This window comes from Penicillium argentinense (assembly GCF_028826775.1).
Source record: "Penicillium argentinense strain IBT 30761 chromosome Unknown utg000002l_segment0_segment0, whole genome shotgun sequence".
NCBI classification, from domain to species: domain Eukaryota; kingdom Fungi; phylum Ascomycota; class Eurotiomycetes; order Eurotiales; family Aspergillaceae; genus Penicillium; species Penicillium argentinense.
The window spans coordinates 1,897,848-1,917,099 of record NW_026622661.1 but is presented as its reverse complement, the minus strand read 5'-3'; the positions used below and the strand labels follow the sequence as shown (position 1 = coordinate 1,917,099).

General features: G+C 50.8%; 6 protein-coding genes across 6 annotated transcripts; 3 read left to right on the top strand and 3 right to left on the bottom strand.

The window, feature by feature from the left end:
• Positions 1-242: 242 nt before the first annotated feature.
• Positions 243-4,269, top strand: N7532_001556 (ABC transporter ATP-binding protein; the record flags this gene model as incomplete). Its single annotated transcript, XM_056614050.1, has 2 exons — positions 243-1,185; positions 1,238-4,269. 2 exons carry the CDS (start codon positions 243-245, stop codon positions 4,267-4,269), a joined length of 3,975 nt encoding a protein of 1,324 aa, XP_056479091.1.
• Positions 4,270-4,659: 390 nt separating this feature from the next.
• sidD (nonribosomal peptide synthase SidD) lies at positions 4,660-10,991 on the bottom strand (the record flags this gene model as incomplete). Its single annotated transcript, XM_056614049.1, has 2 exons — positions 4,660-10,491; positions 10,542-10,991. The coding sequence occupies 2 exons, from the start codon at positions 10,989-10,991 to the stop codon at positions 4,660-4,662; spliced, it is 6,282 nt and encodes a 2,093-aa protein (XP_056479090.1).
• Positions 10,992-12,450: 1,459 nt separating this feature from the next.
• On the top strand, positions 12,451-13,566 carry sidJ (putative siderophore biosynthesis lipase/esterase; the record flags this gene model as incomplete). The annotated part of the gene is made up of 2 exons (XM_056614048.1): positions 12,451-12,504; positions 12,577-13,566. The coding sequence occupies 2 exons, from the start codon at positions 12,451-12,453 to the stop codon at positions 13,564-13,566; spliced, it is 1,044 nt and encodes a 347-aa protein (XP_056479089.1).
• A 183-nt stretch (positions 13,567-13,749) lies between these two features.
• On the bottom strand, positions 13,750-14,031 carry N7532_001553 (uncharacterized protein; the record flags this gene model as incomplete). The annotated part of the gene is made up of 1 exon (XM_056614047.1): positions 13,750-14,031. One exon carries the CDS (start codon positions 14,029-14,031, stop codon positions 13,750-13,752), a length of 282 nt encoding a protein of 93 aa, XP_056479088.1.
• A 254-nt stretch (positions 14,032-14,285) lies between these two features.
• On the top strand, positions 14,286-14,996 carry N7532_001552 (Gti1/Pac2 family protein; the record flags this gene model as incomplete). The annotated part of the gene is made up of 1 exon (XM_056614046.1): positions 14,286-14,996. One exon carries the CDS (start codon positions 14,286-14,288, stop codon positions 14,994-14,996), a length of 711 nt encoding a protein of 236 aa, XP_056479087.1.
• Positions 14,997-16,284: 1,288 nt separating this feature from the next.
• N7532_001551 (uncharacterized protein) lies at positions 16,285-18,023 on the bottom strand (the record flags this gene model as incomplete). Its single annotated transcript, XM_056614045.1, has 7 exons — positions 16,285-16,475; positions 16,528-16,658; positions 16,709-17,054; positions 17,109-17,281; positions 17,356-17,395; positions 17,465-17,721; positions 17,773-18,023. Coding segments are annotated over 7 exons (1,389 nt in total), but the record flags the coding sequence as incomplete, so codon positions are not given.
• Between the last annotated feature and the right edge of the window lie 1,229 nt (positions 18,024-19,252).

The window sequence follows — 19,252 nt, the reverse complement described above, 5'->3', positions numbered from 1 at the left end:
ATGCTCGAGCTTCCAACTGCATTTTATGACCTGAAGCAGCGAAACTGTCTCTGCAGGTTGATCTTCGAGCTGGCTGCATTCTATTAGTGCTGGATATTTTCGCTGGTGCGGACGCAACTGCTACATATCCCAGGCAGCGTTATCAATCAGCTACTGATTGATAAGTCGCTCCGGGGTCCTGCGCTGCTCGCGCATACACACTCAGCCTCTTTCTCGGGTATAAGCACCTTGATCCCGTCACCATGAGAGTGCTTTCCAAGATGGCGGGTTATCCCCGCATGCTTCTGGCCGGCGGTCCTCCAAGGATCGAGCTGGGAACACTTTTCGTCGGCTTCGTATGCGCCTGCGCATCCGGTGTTCCCTTCCCATTGATCGGAATTCTGTTCGGTCAACTGCTCGACGACTTCAACGAGGCGACCTGCTCTGCATCCGCGGGTACAGCCACTGCATCCTCCGACGCCTCCGAACAAAGCGACATCAACGGCAAGATTCTGATCATTGTCTACCTGGCCATTGCACAATTCGTCACGATCTACCTGCATCTTTCCTGCTGGACCATGTACGGCGCCCGACTAGCACAGAGGCTGCGCGAGAGATATCTGCAGAACTTGCTGCGCCAAGAGCCTTCATACTTCGATAATCTCCCTCCCGGTGAGGTGGCCTCTCGTCTGAACACCGATATTCAAACGATTCGTTCGGGATCTTCTGAAAAAGCGGGAATCTGCATTTCTAGCTTTTCCTTTTTCATCACCGCCTATATCGTAGCTTTCATCAAGCAGTCTATTCTGGCCGCAATGTTGATCTCGCTGATTCCGGCTTATTTCTTGATGTCATTTATTGGAAGTCACTATATCGAGAAGTATTCTGCGCGCGTCTCGGACTATGCTGCCTCTGCTGCGTCGATCGCTTCTGAGGCACTTTCCAATCTCGTTGTGGTTCAGGCATTTGGTGCGAACACCCGTCTGGAGGAGAAATTCTCCAAGGCACTGAAGGAGAGTGAGCGTGAGGGTATGAAGAAAGCTACTGCTGTCGGTGTGCAGGCCGGATTCCTCTACTTTATTGCATACTCGGCCAACGGTCTCGCTTTCTGGCAGGGAAGTCGGAAGGTCGCTGACTCAGTGGATGGTGGTGACGCTGGTACCACTGTCGGTTCTGTCTTTACGGTTATCTTCATTTTGGTTGAGGGTGAGTGGTTGCCATCGAATTTTCTGTATTGGCACATACTAACAAGATCAAGCTACTCTTCTTCTGAGCCAGGTTGCGCCCTTCCTCCACCTTTTCACTGCCGCTGTTGCATCATTTGAGAAGCTCCACGGCGACATTTATCGCGAGCCTCAAATCGATGGTACCACCGATGCTGGTCTTCGTCTCACCGAGGCGCAAGGCGCATTTGAATTCAAGAATGTCTCTTTCTGCTATCCCTCCCGACCGGAGGTGACTGTTCTCGACAACATTAGCCTCAGTATTCCAGCAAACAAGCACACCGCTCTTGTTGGTTTGTCTGGAAGTGGAAAGTCCACGATTGCAGGCCTGGTCACTCGACTGTACGATCCCGATCAAGGAGAGATTTTCTTTGACGGACACAACCTCCGTGAAGTCAACACCCGGGACCTCAGAAGCTACCTGAGTCTTGTGCAGCAGGAACCATCTCTTCTCGATCGTTCCCTTCTCGAAAACATAGCCCACGGGCTCATGAGTTCAAGCAACCCGAGCCACACAGAGCTAAAGGCTGCGCTTCTCGCATCTGATCTTGAGGGACTCGCTGCTGAGGTTCGTGGAGGCGTGGATCTCATGGTCGCTGCCGAAAGCCGTGGATCGGAAGTCGTGAAAATTGTCAATCTTGTCAAGGAAGCCGCGAATCTTGCCGATGCGCATGGTTTCATCTCCAACCTGCACCACGGGTATGCCACCAGTGTTGGCTCGAGTGGTCGTCTTATTAGCGGAGGCCAGAAGCAACGTGTCTCGCTTGCCAGAGCTCTTATACGGGACCCCACTGTTCTCATCTTGGACGAGGCTACTGCCTCTCTTGACTCGCGGACTGAACGCCGAATTCAGGATGCCATTAACAGAATTGCCAGTGGCAGAACTATGATCACCATCGCTCATCGCCTTTCCACTATCACCAACGCTGATAACATCATCGTCATGCATAAAGGCCATATCATCGAGCAGGGCAGTCACTCTGAGCTCATGGCTCAGAATGGATCCTACGCCAACTTAGTGTATATGCAGGGATTAGGTGGCACGACTAACAAGAACGACGCCACTGTCAGCATTGAGAGTGTCAGTAAATCTGATCAGACTTCGACTACGGATACGGACATTGAGAAAGTCAGCACATCGAACGAATTCGAGCCTGCGGATGAGCACAAGGCTACAGCAACGGAAACCCCAGTCACGGATGCTCCCGAGGAGGAAGAGGGACTCGAAACTCCATCCAAGTCCCTCTGGCAAATTCTGCGCGGATACGGTCCTGCCGTCAAACCTCATCTTCTGATCATTTTCTTTGCCCTGATCGGCTCGGTGATTGTCGGTGGTGCCTTCTCTGGTGAGGCCGTTATTTTCGGTAACACCGTTGGAAGCCTGAACCCCTGCAAGAGCGCCGACAGCATTCGATCCAAAGGCGACTTCTTCGGTCTGATGTTCTTCGTTCTTGCCATCATCGAATTCTTCTCGAACTTGGTCAGTTGGGCCGGCTTTGGCTGGGCTTCGGAGAAGATTGTCTACACTGTGCGTGTTTTGTCATTCCGTTCTTTGTTCGAGCAGGACTTGCAATGGCACCAGTCGAATGGTCGATCGCCGCCTTTGCTTCTCTCGTATATTACCCGGGATGGCAATGCCCTTGCAGGCCTCAGTGGGTCTGTTATCGGTACTTTGATCTCGATTACTGTCAATCTCATCGCCGCAATCATTCTGACGCACATTATTGCGTGGAAAATCGCCTTGGTTTGTCTTGCCCTGGTTCCTCTTCTTCTTGGAGCGGGCTTGATGGAGTTGCATGTCCTGGGCAAGTTCGAAGAGAAACACGAGACTGCCTATACCAAGTCCGTTGACATTGGTGTGGAGGCAATTACTTCTATCAAGACCATCGCTTCTCTGTCTCTCGAGCACGATATCCTCAAAACTTACCGGAAGTCGCTCAAGGGTCCCCGCAAGGAGACTCTTCAAGTCACCCTGCACGCAAGTCTCTGGCAAGCTACCACCTACTTCCTGGGGAACTGCGTGAACGCGCTCGCGTACTGGTGGGGCGCGAAACAAATTATTGCCGGTACCTATACCCAGACGCAGTTCCTGATCGTGGTTTTCTCTCTGCTCGTCAGCGCTCTTCTCTGGAGTCAGATGTTCGCCCTCGCACCCGAGCTTACAAACGCGCGTAATGCGATGGCCCGAATTCTCGGTTTGATCGAAATTGGTTCTGAGGGTATGAAGGGCAAGGTCCCAACCCACGCTGAAATCGATTCTGCGGAGAAAGACCCCGAAATGACTGCTGAGCTGAAACCCATCGTTTCCGACAACACTGCCTCGGGGGTTCAATTCCGCGACGTCCACTTCGCGTACCCTGCCCGCCCAGACTCGAAAATCCTCAACGGGTTGAGCATGGACATCCGACCCGGCAAATTCGCAGCGCTAGTCGGACCCAGTGGTGCCGGCAAGTCAACCATCATCTCACTTGTTGAACGCCTCTACACCCCCGAAGCAGGATCCATCCTCGTGGACGGCTTCGACGTAACAAAGGGCCACAGTGTCTCATTCCGCGACAGTATCTCTCTCGTCCCGCAGGAAAGTGTCCTCTTCGAAGGAACCATCGAGTTCAACATCGGTCTCGGCGCAGCCCCAGGACGCAACGTCACGCTTGCCGATATCGAGGATGCGTGCAAACTCGCCAACATCCACGACACCATTATGAGTCTGCCGGACGGCTACCAGACCCTTTGCGGACCGAACGGTAGTCAGTTCTCCGGTGGTCAGAAGCAGAGATTGTCGATTGCTCGTGCACTTGTTCGGAAGCCTAAGCTCTTGATCCTTGATGAGTCGACTAGTGCGCTGGACGCGGAGTCTGAGAAGCTCCTCCAGGATGGTCTTGAGAAGGCTGCGAGGGGTATTACAGTTATTGCGATTGCTCATCGGCTGCGGACTATTCGGAAGGCGGATGTCATTTTCTTGATTGAGGCTGGTCGTTGTGTTGATCATGGTTCGCATGAGCAGTTGCTCGAGCGCTCGGAGAGTTATAGGGCTAATGTCATGCATCAGACTGTGGCCACTGATTGATAGATTTTTTAAACTACTACTAGACTTGCTTTCTTTAGTTTTCTTAATCAAAATTTGTTTCATCTGTTCATTATCGAGAGCTTCTACATTACCATTGTAATAAGAAACATAGATAGTAGAGATCTCCGCTTTATGCTTCACAAATGTTGCACCCCGTCCGTGATAGTGGACTGAATCCTTGCCAAGTGTCAAGGCATCTTTGTATTGCCTAAATTGCGGGAATACACAGTATTGCATTTTTGCTAGATTTCGAAAAGGAAATAAGAAGATAAATCACATTCAAATAAACAAATGAACAAGCAGAACTGAAAAAAAAAAAAAATCCTAAAACAACAATTTATGCGATGTAAATGCCTCTCGGCTCAATACTCCAGTGATCCGACCTTAAAATCACTCAGCATCAAGCAACTTCTCAGATTGACGAGCTCCCAGCTCCCGAACAGCATCAACAAGTTTACCAAGAACTTCGTCAACAAATGGCGAATCCAATTCACACCCAACAACGCCAACATGCATCTGCCCCTCACGCACATACGAAACAATCTTCAACGGATGAGGCGCATCTCCATGGGGATTCAAGATATCCACCTTATAAGTGCCACCCGCAAAGGTCATGGTATCAAAATCATCCCAGTCCTGATGATGCACGAGAGAGTCAAAGCCTTGCGCATCCGACGACCACTGAGCACATTTCTCGGCGATTTGGTTGAAACCGAGATAATCGTACGCCGCCGACTCCGCGCTTTGCTTCTGAACAAACTTCAAAAGATCCATGGCCGTCCACTGGGGCTGAAATGGGACTCTGACTGGCGAAAGCTGGTAGCATGGTCCGATAACATTTTCCGCACCTGCCAGGTCCAGCATACGGCCAGATGTAACGCTTCCGAAGGTCACGTCTGATTTCTTCAGGACACGAGCCAGGACCAGGGCCCAGGCTGCAGTCAGCAGGCTTGCAGTGGTGATTTCCTCGATTGGAAGGGAAATGTCGACGGGCTTTGTGTGGAACACTGCCTTGTCGGTGGGTTTTCCTGACTTTCCTTCCATAATGGACATTGATGACCCAGTCAGGAGGTTGGTCCAATATGAGACAGCCTTGGCGTTAGCCTTCTCATCAGAGATGCGAGCCATGTATGTGGAGAAGGGCTCGTAATCGACAATGTTTCCTTTAGTGTACAAGGTCTCCAGGTCTTGCAGAAGCCTTGGCAGGGAAACACCATCGTACAGGGCATGGGAAAGGCCAAAAATGAGACATTCACGACCGTCATTTCCTTGGACATGGAGGACCTTGAAGAATGATGAGCCTAGTTGGAACTCTCTCTCGATGTGGACGCTGCAGACATCGGTAATGGCTTGCTCCAGCTCCTTTTCGGCCTTTTGCGTCATCACCGGGGCATACAGGCTATCGAGAACCACCTGCAGGAATGTCGACTCGTGTTTGATAAAGACCGTTCGCAAGATATCATGCGTCTTGACTAAGTCGTTGCAAGCGCGCATCAGTCTGTCGTTGTTGATTTTGCTGTCGAAGTAGAGCATTGTATATTGGACGGATGTTCGTGGTAGTTCGACTGTTCCCTTGATGTCGAGTGCCTGCGAGTCTGTAACGGGATATACATCTCGAATCTTCCAACTTGGGTTGGCCAGTTTTGGCCGCACGATATCGGAGAGGAACAGCTCGGTGTCTTTGGTGTCCAGCAGGGAGAATGGTGCGTACGCCTTGATCTTGGTGGTCGAAGCTCGATCCAACTTCAACACTCTTGCAGCATCGGTCAGTCGCATGTTCTGGAAAATATCGGCGACTGTTAGGCCGTGTCCATGAGCGCGCAGGCTTGAGACCAGTTTCATGGCGAGGACGGAGTCACCGCCCAGCCGGAAGAAGTTGTCGTCGACATCGATCTTTTCCTCGGCGAGTCCGAGGATCTTCGCCCACGCCGACCGCAAGATATTCTCGGACGGCGTCAGGTTGCTTTGCGCTACGCCATTTCCCCATGCCTCCTTGTAGGCACCGCGGAGGCCATTCAGCAAGCTGCGTGGAACGCTGGATGCCAGCTTGTGGAGAAGAGCGCGATCGATATTCTCCATGCTAAAGGGCATGCGGTCGACCACTACATAAGCGGAAGGAACCATGTAGGACGGCAGGTTGTCTTGGGCGAACTTGTTCAACTTCTTCAGGGCCACAGCAAAACTGACTGGAATGCTGGTGCTGATGTTTGCACTGAGTTGCTGTCCGGACACTTCGCAGCTCACTTCTTGCGGCTGCGACAACAGCATCACTCGCTCTCCATCGACGGATGGCAGCTCAATCAAGACCACCAACTCTTGCTCGATTTCCTTCTTGCTGGAACCATGCTGGTATTGAACAACGGTGGCAGCAGCAATAATCCCCGAAGGAAGCTGGTTTGCGACATTTGCTTCGACGTCGGCGATATCGACGGCGTGGCCATAAACTGGCACCACATCTTCCTTGCGTCCGACGAAAACCAAACTACCGTCGTGTCCAAGGTGGACCATGTCCCCTGTCGATTGCACCTTACCCCTTCGACCGGCGACATCAGAGCACCCAGCTTCGAGCCACGCAGGAGACTCGATATTCTCATCGGAGAGAAGAGCACCTTCGAACCATAGTTCTCCAACACAACCAATGGGCGACAGGAGCGATGGATTGCGAGGATCACAAACCCAAGGAACGAGTGGGCGAGGGTAGTTTGTCCCAGGCTTGACGCTGGCATCTGCCCGCAGGGATCCCAATTCCTGGCCAAGAGAGAGTGGTGGCGTCTGGTTCCATTGCCAGATTTGGCTGAGCTCGACCTCCGACATGCAGCTAATCTCCCCAACCTTGTGGGTAAGACCCTTGCTAAGTTTCTGGCATGCCATTTCCAGCTGCGCAAGAATGCGTTTCATCTGTGCAACTTCGATCAAGCCGGTATCGAAGCTAGCGCAGATTCTGAATCCGCCCTTGCGAATGCCACACGCCAGCATCAATGGGTACGGATTGAAATGAAGAGCTTCACGCACCACATCTCCCTGCTCGACTCCAAGCTCGCTTCCAGGATTATCAGGCTCGGGCTGAATTACCAATCCAGTACCGGCCTCGCAAGCATGCTGGGCATCACGGCTGACCTTTCTGATATTCTGCATACCCATGTGCTGATATGGTACGCGAGCCAGTATGGTTTTCTGGACGCTGTGCAGGTAGGATTCCACGGTGCTGTGTCGATTCACGTTGATACGGACAGGCAATGTTGCAATCAATGGTCCGATGATTCCTTCGACTCCCGCGAGAGGGATATCACGACCCGTAAGCGTTTCGCCGAAGATAACATCGTCACTTCGTGTGTACTGGGATGCCACCAGGGCCCAGGCACCACGGATCAGTGTGGCCATAGTAAAGACCGAGCCAGCAGTGGTCTCGAGCGAGATCTGGTGCTCCACAAATCCGTCTGGCGTGGGCAAATAGTCACGCGACGGCAGGCGAGGGAATTGAGGGCCAACAGCTCCACTCAGCTCTCGTCGCCAGAAATCTCCCATCGCCGCCTCATTTGTGTCACGCACGTACTTGACAAAATCTCTCATCTGAGTTTCGGGACTAGGGGCCTCTTGGTCCATCAGAGCATCACTGATTTTCTTCAGAATGATGGGTTCGGACCAGCCGTCATAAAGTACGTGGTGGACAGTCCAGACCATATACCGTTTGCCATCCTTTTGGTCGTCAATGATGGCATATCGAGCAAGGCTCTCTCCGAGATTCATCTTTATTTCCCGGTCGGTATCAAGATATTTGTTCAAATCTTCGGCGTGTTTCCAGGCAATGTTTTCAATCAGAACGACTTGCTGGAGACCTGGCTCCTGAAGCTGGGCCACCCGAGTGCGCAGGATAGGGATCTGGCGAACGACTTTCTCCCAAGCTCCTTTCCAAGCATCGAGGGCGATGTGAGATGGAATGCATGCCACTCGTTGGGCGACATATGCCTTCACAGACTTGAGAGAGAAGGTGAAAAGCGATTCTTGTGTCGGTGTGCAAGGATACATATCCTCGATATTTGCTACATCGAAACCGTATATTTTTGACGCTTCAGCGCAGACAGTATCGCGGGATTGCGAGATGAGTGAAAATGATGGAATCACAGACTGCGTCTCAATGACACACAACTGCGTGATCTCTGCCATTGCAGCCAAGGTCGGGTGGCCGAAAATGTTGGCAACAGTAAGTTCAAGTCCCTGGTCCCGACAGACGGACACGAGCTTCATGGCAGCCAAGGAGTCTCCGCCCAGCGTGACGAAGTTATCATCAGGTCGAATACCTTCAGCTTCCAGCTTCAGTACCTGACCCCATGTCTGACGCAGTTGCTTTTCAAGCTCGGTCAGATCGCGTGCAGCAGCTGTTGTGGTGCCCAGGTCCAGCTGCCGCAAGTCCACTGTTGCACCAAACTGTCGCAGACGTCTTCGGTCTGTCTTTCCTGAGATCAAAACCGGAAGGCAGTTGACGGGGATGTACGCGGTCGGCACCATATATCTCGGTAGAGCAGTTGCAATTTCGGAATTCGCTGTTGAAAGGCAGTTTTTTTGTTCCTCAGAAAACTGGATAGAGCTAATTCCGTCTTGTCCTGAGCTAGCAAGGGACTGAGAGGTAACAAAGGCAACGAGCGTCGGCTGACCTCCCGTTTCGTCGGGCTTGATGACCTCGACAATGACGCTGATCTCAGAAGGCAGTCTAGCTCGAAGCTGGCTCTCAATTTCACCCAACTCGACACGCTGACCTCGAAGTTTGACTTGCGTATCCTTTCTCCCGGCAAACACGATACCTCCAGAGCCATCAGGGTCGTATTTACCGAGGTCTCCAGTCTTATACAGTCGGCCTTGGCGACCGGTAAAGTTGTCGTGGCCTTCAACGAGCCATTTTGGGTCTTCGATAAAGGCTGCAGCCGTCTTGTCTGGATCATTCAGGTATCCCTGTCCAACAATCGGGCCTTCCACCAGGAGCTCACCCACTGCACCAACAGGCATGAGGATTTCGTGGTCATTAGGATCGACTATCCAGATAGCCGCTCCATTACCAGTTCCGATGGAGATGTAGTCGCGTCCCGTCGCGGCACTGCTGTTCACCGTGCACCCGATGGTACATTCGCAGGGACCATAGCCGATAATGATTCTAGCATCCTGGCCCCACAAATTTACATCACTGGGAGATGCAGCTTCACCTCCAAGACCAAGGCCGCTGAGTGAGGCAATCACATCCGGCTCCAGGATACGCGCCATCGAAGGCGTAATACCGGCATAGTTGACCTGCATGCGTCGAATAGCGCCGTTGATATCGTTCAATCGATCCTCGTCAGAAGGAATACAGAGGCACCCACCGTTTCCAAGTGTCAACAGCATGCTGTCAATGCTCACGTCAAAAGCATAGGATGCAAAATCGAGGACTCTCGACTCATCGTCATAGCCGACTGCCTTTGCACGAGGAAAGGCACTGCTTGTGTATGTTTCGTGGGAGATCTTGACACCCTTTGGTGTACCAGTGCTCCCCGAAGTAAAAATCAGGTACATCAGCGCTGACCCGGGGACGGTGGGCATTGTAGCGATTTGCTCAATTGCCGGAATATCTTTGAATGTGTCTTGCTCGATAACAAGCAGATTTCCATCCGGAAGAATCTCTTTCGATAAAGACTGTTGCTTCAAGGATGCCAGCATTGTCTTTGCGCCGACTTGAGTTGCCATATTCTGCAGACGAGCAAGCGGGAGCGTCGGGTCCATCATCACCATGGTCCCGCCGGCTTTCATTACAGCGAGAACGGCGACGATCGTCCAGCAGGACTTTTCGAAACAAACTGGGATGAAATCATGGAGCTGCACAGCCAAGCCTCGGAGAGAGCTTGCGATGAAGTTTGAATAGTGCTCGACTTCTCCGTATGTCAATTCGCCATCCCATGACGAAATTGCGGTCTTGCTTGGATGCTTTTGGGCGCGTTCTGAGATGACTTCATGCATGCCAAATCTGTATGCTGGTGGCAAGACGCCATTCCAACCCCAGATGTCTCTCAAGTCGCGTGAGGTTGGGCAGAGACACTCTTGGACTGACTGACTCTGTCCAGAAAGGCACTTGGTGATGGTTTCGGCTAAGGTCTCGATATACAATGAGACGGTGTATGGGAGCATGTTGTCCGATGTCCACAATGGTCGAATATCTAGGCGGTTATTGCTGAAGCGGAGCTCAAGGTGGATTGCTCCCTTCATTCAGTCAGCGAGGGTTCCGTATATCGCGCTAAAAGGCTACTTACTTCATCTTTGGCTTCTTCGGCAGTATGCGAAAACGCACTTGTGCTCATAATCAAGGGAATTGAGCGCGGCGATGATGATTGCGATGTTGATGAGGAGGATTTGATATGCCGGCGAATTGCAGTGGCGACATTCGCGATATCCTCTTGAAGGTCTGGTACTACTTCGCTCATGGAAAGATGGCTGCCTATTCCGGATAGGTCATATGTCCATTCGAAGGATATCTGGCCTCCTTCGCGTGTTCGGAGAAGAACAAGAAACCACGAGAGAAGAACAATTTCCTCCTTCATGCCGCTGGGCGTCGCTTCCTGAGAGGCCAGAACGGGCAGCTCGAAGCTCTGCTGGTCGCTATTCACATGATCCTTTGCTGGTCCAGCACCGCCATGACCCCTGTCCTTGCGATCAAGGATATCATTAACCCCTTGGTATCCCAACGTATATGGAGGCGCCATAGCTGCGGCTATGCGCTGACAATTGAGGTTTCCGTGCGAGAGCTCAATGGTATACTAAACAGCCAAGGCAAGCTGTGCCATGTCAGAGATGCGCTTTGGAATGAAGCAAGTTACAAAACAGTTGCAAGCTCACCTGAGAGACACCTGCACTTCTCTCGAGGTCGGCAGTTCCGGATGACGACGTATTCGACGGCAGCCCACAATTTGGATCCGCTGGTCTTACAACGAAGTCATAAAATTTTCAGGGACAAACTGAAGAATGAAAGCCACGGACTGACGAAACTAGCCGAGGCGCGACTGGGGCTAGTTCAGGAGTCCGGTCGAACCGTACTTAACAAGCTTGCTGGTGGAGTGAGACAAAGTTATCTGATCCGCGTTCCACCCTGGTGACTGACTCATTACTCCCAGGGAAGTGAATATTTTAACTTGTCTAGAGGCAAGGTTGTGACCCTGCGCTCCATAACACGAGCAACCCACTACGAGCGTCCTAAATCGCTCCGTAGGGCGTGCTCCGCTTCGCCGCGTAAACTCCGAGGCGCTGTTCTGTTCCTTCAGGAAAAATGGAGTTTAGCCCCACGAGACATATGCAGGGTGTCTTCTACGCAGACCCATCCCGAACTTGACATCGAATTGGGGGGGGGGTGTACATTCGGCATGAGACGACGACAATCGATGTCTACTACATTCGACAGCAATACTGAATGTTTCTACGATAATTCGCGGCGCGCGCGGTTGCAGATACAAAGGCTTCTTCTAACCGAGCACGCATGATCCCACTCTGCAGAATTCTTTCCTTGGCTCTGGCCAATGCCTCGTGCAGCTTGGATATTGCTCTGTGGCGTCGCAGCTCAACACGAATCATACTCCTGAAATACCCGAGATGGGGGCCGTCGCCGGCGGAATCTCCTATCAGATCCGCTAGCTGCCAGCCACCATATCTGATTAATTTTCTGGGTTTGAGCCAGGCGCTCTAGTGTCTCCTGGCACGTTACCGCCGCGCCATGGCACATAAAACTTGGGCGGCGGAGGATGAATTCACACCTGCAACGTCACATCTCTTGGCCTTACAACGATGATACATGCACTCGCAGTGGGTCGTATTGATTTTCATGTAATACATATGTATTACAGCACTGGCTCCGGCGATGTCTCAGACTCCCCCTGGATCCTGTGGATCGTCACCGGTTTGATGTTCTCGAGAATCCTTTGTATCCGTTTTTGACAAGTCATGCTTCGTCTGTCTGCAAGAGGTGTTGGGAGTGGGGGGTCTTCGATTCGGGGTACTCGTCACCCTTCGAACCCACGAAACGCAGGTTTCGGCGCCCGGGTCCGGAAATTGGCGCGATCTGATAACGCAGGCTCGGCAGTTGCTCACCTAATACATAATCTAATTTCACGCTGTTGTGCGTCGTTTCCTCACTCCATTCATTCAGAGGACTCCTTGATTCCAGCGGCAAACATGTACTCCAAATTCTGGCCCAAGGGTGGTGTGCCTGGGATTCTGCATCATTACGTGAGTGACCCCTCGGGTTTCGAAGGAGAAGGGGACGAATTTGAAGCTAACGGTGCCGGTTGATGACCTTAGACGGAAAGCCTGGTTACGTTCGAATACACTTCCAATGCCATTCCTCAACCGCACAGTCTCGTATTTCTCGGTGGACTAGGCGACGGTCTCGCGACCACATCCTATATGGCCGATCTTGTCCAGGCCCTGAAGAAAACGGAATGGTCGCTCTTCTCGCTGAACCTCACATCTTCTTATCAATCATGGGGGCTCGGACACCTTGACCGGGACACCAATGAGATCGCACAATGTCTCAACTATATCAAAGACTATAAGACCGAGAAATATGGCACCGGCAAAATCGTCCTCATGGGTCACTCGACTGGCAGTCAGTGTGTACTACACTACCTCTCCCGGCCGAACCCCCACACCAGTGCTTTGGCATTTGATTCGGGCCTTGAACACATAAAGCGCATGCCGCTCGATGGAGCTATCATGCAAGCCCCCGTCTCCGACCGCGAAGCTATCTTCTGGGTCCTGACGCACGGCATTGGAGGCAAATCGCCCGGCGAGATTCGGGTGGTATATGACAAGATGGAGGCGATAGCGAAGGAGGCTGCGAAGATTGATAGCACATATGACACCATGCTGCCGTTGTCGCTTACCAGTAATATCTACCCCGGGAACACTGCGATCAGCTGTCGCAGGTTCCTGAGTTTGATCAGTCTGGACAGCCCCCACTCTCCATCAGAAGATGATCTGTTTAGCTCTGATATTAGCGACGAGCAGCTGGGCAAGACCTTTGGCATGATCCAGCAGCAGCAGCTCTTGAGACACAAGTTGGCGGTTCTATTCTCGGGGGCAGACCAGTCTGTCCCTGACTGGGTTGACAAGGAGAATTTGCTGAAGAGGTGGAAGAATGCCACCAACCGTGGCAGCGACACCGAAATTTGGGACGATGAGCACTCCGCGATCATCCCCAACGCCTCGCATGCGCTGAGCAACGACGACCAAGCCGAGCCGCGGAAATTCCTCGTTGAAAAGGTGATGGGATACCTCGGCGATGTATAGACATTCAGAACATAGACAGAAATAAACCGATCAGGAATCACAGGCCAAATCCAGCCCCACCCCTCCCCAAAAATATGCGTGCTTAATCTGATCTGCCCACCTACCTCGCGCACGATTTTATCCTGTCCAGCGCCCCACCCCAATTTCAGTAGCTCGTTCCTCGCCTGCAACCGAGAGAGAGTTTCAGTCGGGGTCCGCGGAGCTCCGGTTTTGGTCGGCGATACCAAATACCTGAACATACGTGGATGCCGTATCAGGGTCGACGGTAACTCCGAGCTCGGCAATGTCTTCCCAAAGGGGAAGTCGTTGGACTCCATCGGTCCATTCCGCGCTAGGCCCTTTATCGGTCCCGAAGGTCCGAGGCCAATCGTCTCCACTATGGACTGATTTGTAGATACTCTTCTTCGCCGAGTCGTGCAGGTAATCCTGAGAGACATTTGGGCTGCAATTTTTGTCTGTTACCATTTTCTTCGGGTTCAAGAGAATCGACGATTTTTATTTGTTTACGTCGAGGGTCAGTTCGTGAACATCGGGGGACTGCTCGGTCTTGTGCTAATCGCGTTCAGTCTTCTAGGCATCAGTCATATCAGTTGACAAAACCTTCACTGTCGGAAGCTTTCCGTCGGGGATACGTGAAGTGCAATGATAATTGATTCTTCTGTCGACAAATTTTTCAAGTCTGCAAACTCGCAACGAGGCATCAAAGCATCAAAACTCAAATGGAGACGTACAATGGCTTCATCCGCACACCAGCGGACGCAATCCTCCTCATCCAAGCCTGCTACAACGGATTTCTCCCCCGAGTCCAGAAACGATTATCCCCAAAAGAAGGCCGATCAATCCGAAACGGCTCAGTATTCATCTGGGAAGAACACGAAACGGGACTGAGAAGATGGACCGACGGAAGAAAGTGGAGCGCAAGTCGAGTATCCGGACGATTCCTTATCTATCGAGAGATGGGACAAAAGCCCAGGGACGAGCCTGAGGCCGAACCTCCATCCGACCCCGGAAGAAACCAGGAAATCTCAAGCAGCAATAGAGATTTCCGATCAGTCGTCGGGATAAACGATGGCCAATGTTCTGAACAACCCATTGGCATGCCACAGCTCATGAAGCTTTCGTTCAGCATTACCAGCCCTACCGGTCATAACTGGCATCTCATTAACTATTATCACCAATTCGAGTCATCGTCTGATAATTTACGACAACCCATACACGACCCTTCTCTCAAACATATCTGTCCGCAAAAATCGCTCTTTCCTCAGTCGCTTGTCAATGATCGGCAGAATTTCGCTATATTCTCGAAGGGGTCTTCGCCTGGGACAAAACTCCTACAACAAACGAATCAGAGTTGCAAGATATGTGGTGGCTGCTATCGACAGCAAGTTTCGTCAAGACAGATTGTTGGGGATTCGAATGATTCGTCATAGATTAATGAGAAACGTGGAACGAAATTGACGACTACAGGAGAGTTTTATCTACGCGTTCACTGCTCACTTTTCCCCATGAAAAGGCAGCCAATACTGATGTAGCTGATTTTTTCACAAACTGATATGATTGTCTAAAGTTCCCATAGTAGGAAGGAGAGACCCTGTAAGCCAATAGAAGCTATCAGCCCAATTGCCGCGGAAATGCAAACATGTGACCTGCCGCTGAGGACGTAGGTGGTAACAATCACGCCGCCTTCTTCTCGTCAACGAAAGTCACCGTCAAAAGAGCGGTCAGTTTCCTAATCGGGAAGGACCTACTTTTCAAATAAAGAAATCATTGAGCCATTATTGAAGGGGAATTTGATGAAATTACGGTTATTATGTAGTCAAAAAGCGCCTTGGTCCTATATCAGTGTAAAAAGGACAACACCCCGGAGCCTCGAGCTTGAAGATAGAAAAATCAGAAATCAATTTCTTTGAACTTCATAATTCCGACCCGCTCATCTAACATTCCATATACCAAGGATATCGAACTAAACACCCACGGCAATCTGATATCCTTGTCGCGACCGAATATACTCACGGAATGCCAGTACAGCGTGGAAATACCTGTGTCATCAACGGTCAGATGGATCGTCTCAAAATGGAAACGTTCAGATAAAAAAACTCATACATAGAGGCCATAAAAAACAAGCACATGGCGAATGTAGGTAGACTCATATACAAAGCCCCCGCAAAAAGCATAATCGGCATAATCCAGAGATAAAAAGCCGCGATGACAGCATCACAGACTGCGTTGATGAACGGATGAATGACCTTGCGCTGATAATTCAAATATACCGAGATTCCGGACCAAATCATGAGAAAGGTGAACTAGTATATTCTTGTGAGCTTAAATGTAATGGTACACGCGCATCACCCGCTGAATGTCTTGAATATACCGGAATTGCATAGGCTATGCTGCTGGTATGCCGCGCCTTTAGGAATATCCAGCCTAGCAGGCCAAAGCCCATAGCGCCATGTCTAAGGATCAAATTGGTACCTTGATACTCATCTTCAAAGTCTGTAGGGAAATAGAGCGACATTTTGTTCGTGTATGGATACAGTTGAAGGATGAAGATGCTGATAAAGAAAGCGATAGAAAAGACACGGTCGCAAACACCTGCAGCTGCCTAGACTTGGCCCCAGACCAACACGAAGCAGGGCTCTGATTCGTGTTTCTTTGGCCCCCAACTGTGAGGCAGCCTCCCGTTCAGCCTCGGGCCCTTGTTTGCTCCTGCCTCGCCGCTTACTCCGCATGTTCCGCGTGCGCCTTGTCCTGGTTCACGCCTGTCGACTTGGCGTTCTTCATTATCTCCTCCTCTTCGTGCTGGATGTATTTCATCGGTCGCTGGACGCAGACGGCGTCGAGGTCTTTGGTGACGATCGGGGATGGGTTGGAACGGTAGTAGATGTTCAGATCTTCGAGGGAGCAATTCGCTAAAGTGCAAGTGAGCTAGGTCTTCGCTATTGTCATAGGTGATGGACGAACCTGTTTCTGGGTAGAAGAAGTAGATGACTGAGATAAAGGCGGCGCTTAATACAGACCATACGATCCAGAATCGCCATCCGATGTTTTGGTTGCCGATGGGCGTGATTTCGACGATGACGAAGTTGCAAATCCTGTATCACTTGTCAGTACAACGCAAATCATACTCAGGAAGGTTTCTCACCAGTTTGTTGCAGTTGCCACCGCAGCACTCTTGGTTCGCATCGGCAGTGAACTGATTTCGGTTGGATAAAGCCAAGGAATTCCCAACATTCCCAAGCCAAATGCAATATATAAGAGGAAGAAGAAGACAATAGAGCCTTCAGCGACCTTTTCGTTGCCATCAGTATATCGCAGCAAGATCGTGATTATCAAGAAAGCAAGGAATTGCCCTGCAGTGGAGAGCAACATAAGACCCCGTCGTCCCCAACGTTCAACCAGTGGGGCAGATGCACAGGTGAAGACAAAGTATGAGACCGAGTTGCAGGCAGTGAGGAGTCGTGGCATTCTATTAGAGAGACCGAAGGCGTCTGAAGAGTCAGCGTCCAGATCTTACAAGAAAATAGCTCAGCAGGGGTTCTTACCGATCAGAACAGTCGGCAGGTTGTAAGACATGATGTTGATTCCTTGAAGCTGCTGCATAAATTGCGTGCCAGCTCCGAGAGGCAATCTGCGCATAGTCTTTGGGGCGATGTTCTTCTTCCAGTTGAAAATAAGTTGCGACCGTCCGATGGAATTCTGGCGCTCATAGTGGATGCTGTAGGCGATTTCGTTGCGTTGGGTCGAGATGTAGGGGTCGTTGACGAGTTTTTACTCGATGCAACTCAGGACCTCGATGGCCGCGATTTCATCGCCGTGCGACATGAGCCATCTGGAATTGGCACATATGATTAGTGTCCGGACAGTAGTTGAAAATCGTTGGTCACGCAGGGGCTCTTACCTTGGAGACTCGGGAAGCCATGGAACGGTAGTAAACAGAATGATGATAAAAAAGAACTGCAGTGCAATCGGCAGACTTCAGGCAATCGCACCACACCGGAATGGTAGGCTGGTAGGCCGTAATTGATCCAGTTAACGAGAGCAAAACCAGCAATATTCATGACCATCTCAAGCATGACGAGCTTTCCAGCCCACCACGGAGGGGATGTCTCGGTTTGCCAGATTGAGGCCGTTGCAGTGTTGATTCTGTTACCGACTCTGTTACTACTGTTAGCCTTATTGCGTGAGAGTCCATAAATTATAATTTACCCAAGTACCACACGTCCGACGAACATCCGCGGAAGACTGAATGAGCCGGCTTGAAGGATCGTTCCGACCGACATGATTGTGGTGCCCAGCAGGATTGACCTCTTCCGGACAAAGCGCTCACCAATAGTGAAGGCAATGATGGCACCGAGGAAATAATCGACATCTTTAAATGGCCGTGTCGGTCGATAGTGTTTGAGTCTTCGATGGTCCGACCAAGGACCTCCAGAAAGTTGTCGTAACGACGACACCGCCTATTTCGCGTATTTAATTAGCATATTAGTTCTTGCAGGGTTTGTTTGGTGTCATCGTACTAAAAGTGCCCTGATCATAACCAAACAGGGTCATATCAGTCGCACACGCAATCTAGAAATATCCGTTAGCAATAACGCGCATGATCCTCAACAAGAAATGGAAACATACCGTGAGTCAAATAGTCAACCATCCTCCCGTCAGACCAAAATACGGCTTTTTTCCCTCATAAGTTGCAGGTGAGGACGCCATATTCCATAGATAAGAAGCAGTAAGGCTAATGAGTGTTTCCTATGTCAATTTCTAGCGCAATCCGGCATTGGCGCCAGTACTTATATTATATAACTCTGTACAAATAACCGTGACTTCAGTTCCCCGTATCCAACATGAGAAAAACCGGTTCCATCTCGGCATCCGAGCCCACTAGGGACGGGCTACTCTGTCTGGGAGATTTGCGGGGGAATAGACATGAAATGATGCCAGGGTGGCGGAAAGGGCCATTTAGTAGAGATGTGGACCATTATCTCACGGCAGCAATAAGCTTCGAACCATATGGAAGTCTCGTCCCGACTGTGACTTTTCCACCGGGCACGAATAAAGTGGATAATGAGGCAGAATTCGACGCAGGAGCCACGCAACGCGGGTTAGGGTGGTCCGCATCAGCGGGACGCGGGGAAATGTACGAGTTGAGTAGCACCTCGTGAAGTACTTGCGAGCACGGAGCTAGAGAACTGTTTGTATACTAGCTCAACATTGAGGAAGGAACAATTTAGCTCCTCTGAAGTATTAGAGTTTATTCGTATTTTCTGCAAGCTCACAAAGCCAACGTCTTTGGTATAACAACACAACAGTACGGGATCATACGGCCTTCAAAGGAAGCTCTAGCACGGTCACCTCATAACTAAATCATTCCACGCTCTTTTATTCTTCCAGTGGCAGTCATGACATGCTGAAAAGGACCGTCGACCGTGCATAGCCGCTTGTCCCGAACATCAAAACCGACTATACCTAGCGAAAAACATTCCAGAGCAACTCCAGCAACTCTATTTCGTGCAGATCATTCCTATAGCGCGCACAGTGATTATCGGCCCATAGATTAATTCACACATCCCGATCCGAATTTCCTGGGCGTCAGTTAAGCCAGTTGGCGTGAGGGCCGGCGTTCATAGGAACATCTCGAGCCAAGTATAAGTATACTCGGCACTATCTTTCTAGATGGCTATAGCTCATC